The 12,500-nt window shown below is 39.0% G+C and overlaps 1 protein-coding gene and 1 pseudogene across 1 annotated transcript; both read left to right on the forward strand.

Annotated features, from left to right (window-relative positions):
- LOC148732989 (uncharacterized) overlaps positions 1 to 2,537 on the forward strand; it is a 3,440-nt pseudogene extending 903 nt beyond the window's left edge.
- Positions 2,538 to 4,143: 1,606 nt separating this feature from the next.
- Positions 4,144 to 11,154, forward strand: LOC148732990 (uncharacterized). Its single transcript, XM_088758689.1, has 5 exons — positions 4,144 to 4,494; positions 5,976 to 6,093; positions 7,033 to 7,164; positions 7,778 to 8,015; positions 10,573 to 11,154. Exons 1-5 carry the CDS (start codon positions 4,144 to 4,146, stop codon positions 10,946 to 10,948), a joined length of 1,215 nt encoding a protein of 404 aa, XP_088614815.1. The 3' UTR covers positions 10,949 to 11,154.
- The last annotated feature ends 1,346 nt before the right edge of the window (positions 11,155 to 12,500 follow it).

Genomic DNA, 12,500 nt, shown 5'->3' on the forward strand with positions numbered 1-12,500 from the left:
CTAAAACGAAGACCCACTGGTCTAAAAGGAAGACCCTGTGGTCTAAAACGAAGACCCGCTGGTCTAAAACGAAGACTCTATGGTCTAAAACGAAGACCCATTGATCTAAAACGAAGACCCTGTGGTCTAAAACGAAGACCCTGTGGTCTAAAAACCTTGTTTTCAAGGAAAGGCTATACACTAAGCTAAAATGCTCTCATTTCTGTCGCGCATAAATTAAAATGTTTTCTTAGCGCGCAACCAACTTGACAACTACGTGATCTCAGTCGGTACAACACGTGTGAAATTGTGTATCGCAATTAAATAGTAAGGATATAGAAATATACGTTTCAGGGCATGTACGCACTGCACCGAAAACTTTGGTTTGGTACTTGCAAAAACATTGAAAATTTTTTAACAGTGAATTTTGTTTTCGTAATAGCGTTCGCACATAAGACGTGCGAATTACTTGTGTAACCACAAGTGTCAATCAATCGAAATAGGTACCGAGACTTCGTGACAGTGCGTTTCCTTTGATGTCGTACCCGGTCAAATGCTGTCGCAAAGGAAATTGCCTCCGCGAAATGTTTTAATCGCCTTTCTTTGCTGTTTGCTTGCCATGCAAAACCTGATTTTGATTAGTCATCAGTTACTTCTGGTTTTGTTGGGAAGGATTCGGCTTTTACGGATCCTGGAGACTTTCAACACTCTGCTCTGAAACGAAGACCAGTGATCTAAAGCGAAGAGCAAATAAGGGCGATTAAAACATTTCGCAGAGGCATTTTCTTTTGCGACAGCATTTGACCGGAAACGACATCAAAGGAAGCGCACTGTCACGAAGTCTCGGCACCTATTCCGATTGATTGACATTTGTGGTTACACAAATAATTCGCACATTTTAAGTGCGAACGCCATCACGAAAACAAAATTCGCTGGTAAAAAATTTTCAATTTTTTAGCAAGTACCAAACCAAATTTTTCAGTGCAGTGCGTACAGGCCCTAAAATGTATATTTATGTATCTTACCATTTAATTGCGTAACAAAGTTTGACACGTGTTGTACCGACTGAGATCAAGTAGTTGTCAAGTTGGTCGCGCGCTAAGATAACATTTTAATTTACCCGCGACAGAAATGAGAGCATTTTAGCTTAGTGTATAGCCTTTCCTTGAAAACAAGGTTTTTAGAGCACAGGGTCTTCGTTTTAGACCACAGGGTCTTCGTTTTAGACCGGTGGGTCATCGTTTTAGACCGCAGGGTCTTTGTTTTAGACCAGTGGGTCTTCGTTTTAGACCGGTGGGTCTTCGTTTTAGACCGCAGGGTCTTTGTTTTAGACCAGTGGGTCTTCGTTTTAGACCGGTGGGTCTTCGTTTTAGACCGGTGGTTCTTCCTTTTAGACCACAGGGTCTTTGTTTTAGACCACAGGGTCTTCGTTTTAGACCACAGGGTCTTCGTTTTAGACCACAGGGTCTTCGTTTTAGACCACAGAGTCTTCGTTTTAGACCGCTGGGTCTTCGTTTTAGACCACAGGGTCTTCGTTTTAGACCACAGGGTCTTCGTTTTAGACCACAGGGTCTTCGTTTTAGACCACAGGGTCTTCGTTTTAGACCACAGGTACTTAGGTCTTAGGTCTTCGTTTTTGGGTCTTCGTTTTAGACACATCCTAGTTCCACAGTTAAATTAAATCAACAATCCATTTACCAGACACTTTTCCATGAAGCTTTCCCCCGCACACGATGCAATGAAGGATGTTAAAGCTTTAAGAAGAATAGTCTTTGACTCCTGTTTGAAGATTTCAGAGGACATGTTGATTGAAAACATGTCATCAACAAATTATATACGGTTATGATAATCATTATAGAGAAGTGCTTCAGATGGCAGAGCTGAAAACCCTAAGGGATCGGAGAGAAGACCTTTGCTTAAAATTCTTTAACAACATCGTCTCCAATCCCTTGGATTGTTTGTACCACTTACTGCCTTTCGATAACCGAGGTCAACTTATGGAGTTACGACAACGCAGACCATTTAGAGTTTCCTTTAAAACAAATCGGTTCAGAGATACTTTCATTCCGGCAAGCGCAAGACATTTTAGCTAACATTTATTACAATTGTATATGTAAATTGGTTCCCTTTTAGGTTTGATTTTATTGTATAGTTCTATTACCTAATTTGTACACCTTTGCAATTCAGCTTCCAGCTGCTATTAAGGTATTCTTCTCAATAAACGTCTATCTATAAACGTCTATCAGTACGCAGAAAACGACATGAAATACCTTGATCTTCGCTATGAACTCCTGCAGACGTTCCGAGGAACTCTTTATCATCCAACAAACGCAGAATTTCCCATCAAGCAACAAATTGCTGAAAAAATAGCCGGAAGTGGCATTTCATACCGAGATCTCAAAAATGTTTTCGAGAAGTTCGGAGCAGAAGGGCTTGTTGGCGTATTGTCTCTGCCTCCACCGTCAACAACTTGGAAAGCCCCGCGAGTAACAAAAACAACCCGTATTTTAGCCAAGATCGTTGAACACTTCAAAGAAGCGGAGGAAACTACAAGTTAAGACGCATTTCCATATGTTTTTCCATACGTAGGTATACTTTTCACCTTGGTGGGGAAAAGTAAGTGTCTATTTCTCGGCTAATTTTCAGCTAGCTCGTGCTGAAGAAAGAGCGACGCGAGCATGCGCATTACCGTAACTTGAAGAATATCTGTTTTGATGACGTCACAAAAAACAACTGTTTTAGGGTAATCTGAAGGCGTATATTGGGCGCGTTCCAGACGGTGAATTTTTGAAAATTGGCACAGGGATGGGATTTTTCTTTTTCTAGCTCTTACGAAAAAAATCATCGAATATTATACATACATAAATGTAATACGCGTCAAAAACGAAAATTGCGAATTACTCCGAAAATTATGTATAGATTTTCTTGTGGCTTTATCAGTTGAGGCTCCTTGGATCTTAACTCTGTTTCCCCAAAACCAAAGAAAATTTGCCGCGTAGAAACCGAGAAACACCATCTAGAAGTCACGTAGGTAAAAAAACACAAGCCAAGCATTTCTATCTGTAGTTGCCATAGCAACAACTTTAAGGTTCTGAAAGGGTCTTCCATATATAGTCTAAGGCTGTAGGCTTTCATTACTGATCTTCTATCGAGTGCTGTGTGATAAAAATTTGCTAAGGGAGACTGAATTATTCATACGTATGAAATACCCAAAGCCTTGTAAATTACTATATAGAGCCACCTTAAGGGCCACCCAGAGGCCTCTGTAAAGTATACGTAAAAATTGCCGACTGCACGAAAGTTAGCTAAAGTCTAGTGAAGTACATTGTGTTGGATAGGGAATTTTTTTTTTTTAGCCTAAAATTGCTTTAAAATGCAATTACAATCTTACGTGTGCATCAGGCTCTCTTTAGAATTTAGGTCGTCGTAATACAATGTGCAGGCTGAGTATTTAAACACATGGCATTATGAACTAGCGATCTCTGCACCTTGTAGCGTGATATAGTTGTTTTTCCTAAGGTCTACTGGACTTGTTCCCAAAGAAGGTTTTCCAGATGTGAATGTAAATTTTCGTGTTTACTAAAAGAGTAAGCACTCCCCCATCAGCGCATCAATGATCAGCGTAACTGTTCCCAGACCCTCCAGTAAAATAAGTTCGCTCCTCAATCTTTCAACGCCTTTCTTTTATTTTGAAATCACGATATATACCGATCGAAATGCACTTTCACAGCGAAACCATAAGTTTCAATTTTAATTTCAGTTCTGTGCACTGTTTTGAATTAATTAATGTTCTCTCGACCAAAAAACACTTTTTCGCAAATCGAAAAGATTTTCATTAATGTTATTCAACACTGCACTATCAACAATCAATTATTAATCAATATTTCCAAAATTTTTCAGCCATAAATCGACCAATGAAAGAGTTGTATATGGTCGTGACGTGTTGCTGAAGACTTCACCAAACCCAATAAACCAACGCATATACACCGAATGCAAATATGGCGTCCAATTTGAATTGGCATTGTTCTGGACTGACTAACCTCTCACACATGTAATAATCCTTTTGTGTTTCCACGTGAAGACGAGGCTAGTCAGTCCAGAACGGTGGCAATTCAAATTGGACGCCATATTTGCATTCGGTGTATTATATTGAAGGTTTTGGTGATGGGACCTCAAAACGCTCCTCCGTTTGTCCTTTTTCGAGGATTGTTGCTCTGTGCAGTTTTCACCACCGCAATAGAGTCTTCCCCTGTTTCTCGATCAGCATACTTCTCAACGTTGAAAAACATGCAGCTTAAAGGCTTCGTTGTAAAACGGTTTAGGTCTCCCAGCCAAATTTGGTGTAGTCAATCCTGTTTGAAAAACACCTGGTGTACATCAGCAAACTTCAACCTTGCTCCTCAAACTTCTGATGGCAAAGGAACTTGTGAACTAAACAAGCACGATAGCTCTGTTGTCAAAGAAAACACACATTTGCAGTTTGAGGAAGGTGGCACTTTCTCGATGCTTGTTATGGTAACTAATAACCTAACATGCTTCATATTTATATTAGGCTCCACGAGACCTAGTTGATGCGGCTTGCAGTTAAATTAGGAGATAAATTGTTAGTTTAAACTTTGAAATTAACCAGTTTTGTGTTTTCATGTTGCTTATATTTCATTTGTTAAAAGAAGCGACTCAATTGGGTTGAAGTCTTTTGTGGCCACATTGGTTTCTTTAGCAATTTTCAGATTTAATATGGAGGGAAACGGGAAAGTGATGATCATAACAGTAAAATTGAAGTTGAGCAAAAATCTATTTCGATGAGGATAATTGTTATCATAGAATAACGGAGATGACAGACGCGGTATGATTGATAAAAGACGTATTATTGTTTTGCAAGTTAACTCATAGCTATTTTGTAAAAGCGATAGCCCTCACTTTATCGATTTACCGGTGTTACATTATCTAAGGTGTAATACTATAAATCAAAGCTGGAGACTGTTATCCTAACATTCTCTGTACACTATTTCGACGGTAGAACTATAGAAAGTTCAATTCATGACTTAACCGGGCAACAATTGGTCACCACAGCAAGGTGTATGGGAGATATTAGTAGACTATTTAATTTTTTCGTTTTCAATTTACCTCCTTTAAGGCGGAACGGTTCACGCAAGATTCCTGTATTATTCTTACGTATGCTGGGTGGCATTAAACAAATATTCATCATCGATTACTCCGCCATGTGCAGTCGAAATGCGATCAATAAAATGCTAATCACCTAATTTTTCCATTGGAAGTTTTAATTGGACCTGCTTTTGTGAAAGCGAAAGGAAGTTTCCTTGAACAATGACATGAATCGAAAAATGGTGGGTAAAAACAAAAGAACACAAAACAGTCTCCGTTTCTTCGACGAATGATAAACTCGATCTTGAATTAAATTGTTCTGTATATGCCTCGTATGAGTCATCAGTCATGCAAAATTTCTGATGAATAACTTGTTGTAGTATTTGCCATGCTGACAGCGAGTGGTTTATAGAAAAAAATTATTCACTATGATCAGAACCAGAGAGTTTTTCTCGCTACAAAACACCTGTTACACGTGTCGCTTTGAAACTACAACACCGATAAAGTAAAGCTATCAGAAGCAAAGATTACTTTAAGCATTAGCCGAAGAAAGAAGACATTGATTTGCTTCTGTCATTCTTGCAAAAATATATTTCGAGCAGTCTTCTAATGCTAGTGTATGAAATGCATTTGACAAAGTCCATGATCTTATCGCCTGATATTCAGTCTATAAGATAGTATATTTCTTCGTATGACAAGGTATCCTTTCAACGAAAGGCAACACATGGTATAGGACTCAGAAGAAATTCTTTTTTCAAAGGAATCTGCTTTTAAAAGTCATAATTTGCCGCGACAGGTGAAGCTCTAGTTTGGGATAATTTTAAGGTACTTTCGTATTTGTATTCTGATCAGGTTTTCACGAAGCACTTTCTGTTAATACTTCTTTTTAGGGCTGTCCAACGACCAAAAGTTGTGAAAATGGAGGTGTGTGTGTTTATGAAGAGAAAAAACAATCTTATTCATGCCAGTGCAGGCCCAGTTGGACCGGAGAAACTTGTACTGATCTGGGTAAGAGGCAACTTAGAACAGCACAATAGAGATGGTGATGTGATGTTAGTCGAGGAAAATGGCAAAATATTTGTCTCCGAGACTTGGAAACAAAAAGAACCAACACTTTAACAGGAAAGACACAAACGAAACAGAATGAAACAGCGTGTTAAGAAAAAAAAAATTAGAAAACTGAAAGGAAAGGAAAAAGTTCAAGACTTTAGATATTATTTATTTCTTGACGAAAAGGGAGGGCGGACTGGAAAGTATATGCTCGAGGCCACGACGTACCTCGTGACCAAGAGAAAAATATGTTATCCCATCCGACCCGACCAAACTTAGTCGATAAGCATTTTTATCATATGACCACTAAGTGCTGGAAATTTCAATATAAATAGGACGCAATATACCCGCACATAAGGCCACACGAGCATGATAACAAAATATTTAATTAAAACCTTTTCTTTCATATTTTCAAGTAAGAAAAGGAAACTCCCAATTCCTTGTAAACCGCGACTATTTTTCTCATTTCTGTTGTCCTTTAATTTTTTGGAAGAAAGCAACGCGAGGAAAGCAGGGCCGGACGGCTTTGCACACGTCAGCTTTCACTATAGTTTCCCATGGGATTGCGCGAACGGGGCCGGACGGGTCATATGATAAATATGTATGGGTATATGGCTAACGTTTAAGTCGAAAAATATCTCAAGATGTCGAACATTACATTTTTTTTAAAGTCAACAAGTAAAAAAGTTGAGGTAATATGTATATTTGGAGAAATTACCGTTTTATACATGGCTGGTACAGCGGCAAAATGACTGCCCACCATCAGAGTTAAATTAGTCTCACGTCTTTAATGTAGGTGTCCAATGTTTTCTGCAGTCCTTTTTATATTAACACTACGTAGAATGTCTAGCAGAACAATACTGACAAGTCTTAACGCTATCGTATGCTCCCAAAAAGTTACTTGTGGCAGCCATCCCTGCAAAAGTGGTGGAACTTGCACAGACGGAGTCAAAGGATATAACTGTAGCTGTGCACCAGGATTTCACGGGACACAGTGTGAAAAGATTGAAGGCCTGTCTTGTTCAACAGGTTTGTAGAGACGTGAGACAGATTTAAAGTCCGATGTATGAATGCCTAAATTTTGGCAACAGGTTTTGATGGTTTTTGCAATAGATACGCTTTTTGCAATCACACTTAGCAGATTCTTCTTAAAAACAACGCAAAATGATAGGTAAATGATTTTTTTTTCGCGATGAGTTGATCATGTGAGGTGAAAAAACGCGAAATATCGACCCAAAACTTGAAACGAAACAATGAAACGCGACAAGTTAAGGGTTTTTGTATCTCGCATTTCGTCGCATTTAGCGCAGTCTTTGATATTATCGACAGCGATATTCGTCATCACAGTGGTCAAAATTAAATTTTTTGTAGACTCACGAGGTGCACACAACATTTTGACCTCTGTGATGATGAATATCGTGGTCGATAAGAGTATTGACCACGCCTAGTACCAAAGATGTCTTGATATTTGCTTGTTAACTATTTATAATCTAGTTTCTTGTATTATCAATTAGATCAATGGTTGACAAACAATGTAGGGTGCTCAATCCTAGACCTTAGTCGTAAGACGTTCCTTAGAAAACGCATAAAACAGGATTTCTGGTCACCTCAAGATTTTGTTTTTTGTTTGTTTTTTTCACAGCTTACCGAATAATTTTTGAACAGCTTTCCACCGAAAGTTACGCCAAGAGAGAAAACGCCATTTCTTTTATTCTCTCGGAATTCAGCGTGTGCCTTTTTGTTAAAAGGAAGGATACAAATACAAATGATTACCCGTGCTTCTACAGCTACGCAGAACCTTCTAGTCCTTCTGGAAACGGTATTTTTGTTTCTTTGAATCCAAGTTCGATAATTTGGATCATTGTGAATGGGAGAGAAAGGTAAGTGATGTGTGAAACAAAACAAGAAGGTATTGAAAAAATACCGGCGCTCCGCTGTATATTGTTAGACGCTTTTTGGGGCGATTGGCATTGTATTGAAGCAATTTATGTGGAAATATAAAAGGAAGGGAAAATACTAACTTTCTACTAACCGAGTGAGAGGGCCCTGCTAGAGCATATCGACCTGAGGTCGTGGCAGTACGGAAAAAGTACAGCGAGGTCCGTACAAAAATGACGGAGGGCCATCAGTGCGGCTCGAGGAAATAAGTTTAGCAGTAAGTTGCTGTTGCTTTTTTTTATACGGCACACAGACCAAACTTATCTATCTGACCGCCTTTCACGGACCAAAAAAAAAGAACATAGCTTATGACCATGCCATTTCCGTGGAAACAGTCCCTTTGGCAAAATATCGACCAAGTAAGGAGTTATTATAGCGTTCGGATTTACCTTAGGGCTACCTTGGCATATAATAGTCCCTCATCATGGTGCAATGAAATAGCAAGCACGGATAAAGAAAATGCTCAGGAAGTGCCAGACTTTTGGCGAAATTACTATTATAGATTTTAAACACAACGAATATATGAAATTCATATATCTGAACTGCGGTTATAGAAACGTGTTTGTGCAGGATCCTCACAGTAAAGAGCACTATTTAAGCAATAGTGAAAATCAGACCTGAAAAAATTCAGGCATGTACGGAATTCGAACCACTGACCTCTGCAATACTAGTGCAGCGCTCTACCAATTGAGCTTAAAAGCCAACAGGGGTTACTTAGGGGTTTATGACGAATTAACTTGATAATCTGCAAATTAACTTGATGACCTGAGAATTAACTTGATGACCTGCTCCCAGCACGATTCGAATCTCGAATCTCGTACAGGCCTGAATTTTTTCAGGTCTGAATTTCACTGTTGCTTAAATAGTGCTCTTTACTGCGAGGATCGTGCACAAATACGTTTCTATAACCGCAGTTCATATATATGAATTTTATATATTCGTTGTGTTTGATTTATCATCTTACGGGTTTATGTCGAATTAATTAACTTGATGACCTGCTCCCAGTTGGCTTATTAGCTTAATTGGTAGAGCTCTGCACTAGTATAGCAGAGGTCAGCGGTTCGAATCCCGTACAGGCTTGAATTTTTTCAGGTCTGATTTTCACTATTGCTTAAATAGTGCTCTTTACTGCGAGGATCGTGCAGAAATACGATTATAGATTTTATAGAAATTAGAAAAAAGTCAACGTCATTTTGCGTTGCGTATGTAGGAGACAGGGCATGCTCTGCTAACAGGAATGATGAAGAAAGAAAAAAACAAGTATAATTTTCAAGGATATCAAGCACTTCTAGTTAATGAGTAGAGAAGACTGTGCTCTAGATCTGTTCTGTTGTAAAACACGCAGAAAGCTGCCACAGCACGAAAGAAGTTTAGGGAGAAAGATGATACATAGTCGAGTGTTTCTCCTCACTTTTTGAGTGAATTCACAGGAACAAGTAGATTTCTCGGAATGACAGCGCAGTAAACTCGGCTGTCACTTATGTGGCCTTCCACTCAACGCATCGGGAAGGATATCAGAGCAAGTTCTTAATAAAGTTCACTCGAAGTGCGGCCGATGTAATTTCTGAGTCTTTGCTTCACTGCGCGCGATGACCAGATACCGCCATGATAAGCTAGCGGCGATGGACTTTAGCATGATCGTAGTCGCGGTCTGACATCGTCGTGATTTGTATGGAATTTTAACAGTTATGCCAGTTTGGATATATTTTCAAGTTTCATCATTCCTGTTTTGTTCTATTTTTTTTTTTTCGAAAACTAAACTGTATATGCTATACGAGTGTTAGCTGTGTTTAATTTATCTTACCGTCCGTAAGTTTATAATCCAACTAAGCGTGAAAACCTTGAAAACTCGGACAGCCCTTTTCGTTTTCTTTCTGAGGATTTTCGTCTCTGTGCACGTTACAATAATGAAAATTACGGCGTTTGGCATGTTCAAAACCTTTATTTGGTTCTTCTTTTGTCACTTGTCGGCTCGCTCATTCCGAAGTGTCGCTTTCAATGAACGTGAGAAAGCTAGCCATAGAACAAATTGGCAGATGGCGTGACAGCTTTCCCTCAGCTCTATGCTCTAGACTGATAAAGCACGCCCTTTCAACCAATGACAAAGTGCGTTATATCCGGACTTTATCGTAATAGTTATTATGCTCTCTCAATCAGTTCAATGGGATTGGATAAAAGGGCTCAACCATCATCGGAAAAAATTTGAAACCTTTTTCTTCGCACTACAAAGCAATGATAATCGCAATTGTAATGATGAGTAGCAAAAACAACAACGATAGTAATGACAAAAACTATGGCGATGATGTCGCAATGATGATAACATTTGGAGAGGGACCCTGGGTATATTAAATTTGCCTTGCTTGGTAGTGTTTCCGCCATAGAATGAACTGTCTTACCACTTAAGCTTTTAATCAATTATCTGCAATTATTATAGGAAAATAAAGTCTTTGGAGATTATAAGAATTTTTAACGTACCTTTGTCTGTGATCATTTTCCAAGTGTTACCGGAGTTGGAATAAGTGACACCATGTGGCATCACGTCTGTGTTACCTGGAAAAGCACAAAAGGCGCCTGGCAGCTTTATCTGGATGGACGACTTCGAAGCAATGGAACAGGCTTGAACGAAAATCATCAGGTTCCAGCCGGCGGAACAGTTGTTATTGGACAAGATCAAGATACAGTTGGAGGGGGCTTCCAAATCGAAAATAGTTTTGGACCGGGTGAGGTGACAGAAGTTAATCTTTGGAACAGGGTCTTGTCAGCGAGTGATATTGCAGGACAGTATGCAAACTGCCACATTACCAAAGTCGGCCTGATGCACTGGTGGGAACAATTCAAAGATGGCGTTTCAAATGTGACAGTAGTCGAGCCTTGAACCAAACATTGAACAGAACTGAGATCATTGACTTGTGCTAGCGTTTTTTGCAGGAAGCAAAGTCTTTGTGTCATGTGAGAATTGTTTCTGAGACAACGACGTTAATACCTGTACACTCCATTATTACTATTAAGGTAATTTCTTATTTAATCATAGTGCAAACGCTTACATTTATAAGGTAACTGCAGTAAATTCACCATAAGTAAATCCGGAGTAAACTAACGTTTTAACCTCGCTCTATGTTATCCTTGAGCCTCTATCAAGTGGTGCCGCCGTATTGAGTGGTAACCCTGTCAGGCTAAACGATCAGAGCGTACGAACCAGCGAAATTTGTTTAAAAATATATTTGATGCCTATTGAGTTCACGTATCTATTCTATTGATTACCTGCCCTATCATCGGCCTGTCGATTGACCAGTGTACAAGTTATGTCCTGAGCAAGTCCTTTTGTTGCAATTTTGGCATCGACAGGAGCTGTTCATGAACCCATTGCTTTTTTAGTGCGATACTCAACTGAAGAACAGTTGGCGCATGCAGTCACAGGCTGCCTCCTACTACCCAGAGTTTATACTAATGTGTTAATATTAACTCTGTTTTACCGAAGGCTTTCAACATGTGGACAAGTCTACACGTGTGTGCGCGTGCCTTTGCGTGAGTAGCATGACACAATTTGCGTCACAAACGAATCTAGACGAAATTAAAACACAAATATGGCGGCCAGTAAGGTGAATATGGAATGAACTGCCTATTCAGATATCACAGCAGGAGTAGAAATAGCAGTTTAGAGATCTCGTGCCTGACAAAATCAAAAGCAAATCTCAGTCACAGCTCTACACTCATATAGATGAAATTGACGATGTGGGTATCACTTGATAAAAATTTGAGACAAATTTCTCTTGAACAAGCTGTTATTGTTTTGATAGGGGGGCATTGGGGTCTTTAAGAAACTGCAAAAACTGCAGAAGAAATCATCCAAAACTGCAAAACACCAAAAAATTTGACCAAAAATGAAAACATGCAAAATGTCACTGACACAACCAGTGATTTTTCATTTACAAGTCTTCGGAAACCTTATCGATCTGAAACAGTGGTAACAAATGCAGCAAACAGAAGTTTTGCAGCTATTTGAGATTTGTGCAGGTGCATAATTGCCACTCAGATTGGAGAGAAACCAGAACCCAACACATTGAAATTTGATAACCAGTTATCTTTTCTGACGAGTACTGAAAAAATGACTGACTGCTATGACAAAAACCAATTTAAAAAATAGGCAAACTGCAAAACCAAGAATCTCAATGCTCTCCAACTTTTCAAAAATTTGTCTAAACACCATGTACTATAAAAAGGGAACAAGGTTTCCTTTAGTATACTTAAGTCAAATACAGTCAAACCAGTGTTAATGATCAACCAAGAACTGCATAGGATTGTTCAATTCCAAAATCTAGTTTCTTTAAGTGTAAGTTAGAATAGTCTTAGGTCTGCAAGCTGTACAAAGCAAAAAAGTGCATTTGTTTTCTTATAGACTCCTTAGTTTGTACTAATTGATATATTTC

Source organism: Stylophora pistillata, chromosome 4, assembly GCF_964205215.1.
Source record: "Stylophora pistillata chromosome 4, jaStyPist1.2, whole genome shotgun sequence".
In the NCBI taxonomy this organism is placed as follows: Eukaryota; Metazoa; Cnidaria; class Anthozoa; order Scleractinia; family Pocilloporidae; genus Stylophora; species Stylophora pistillata.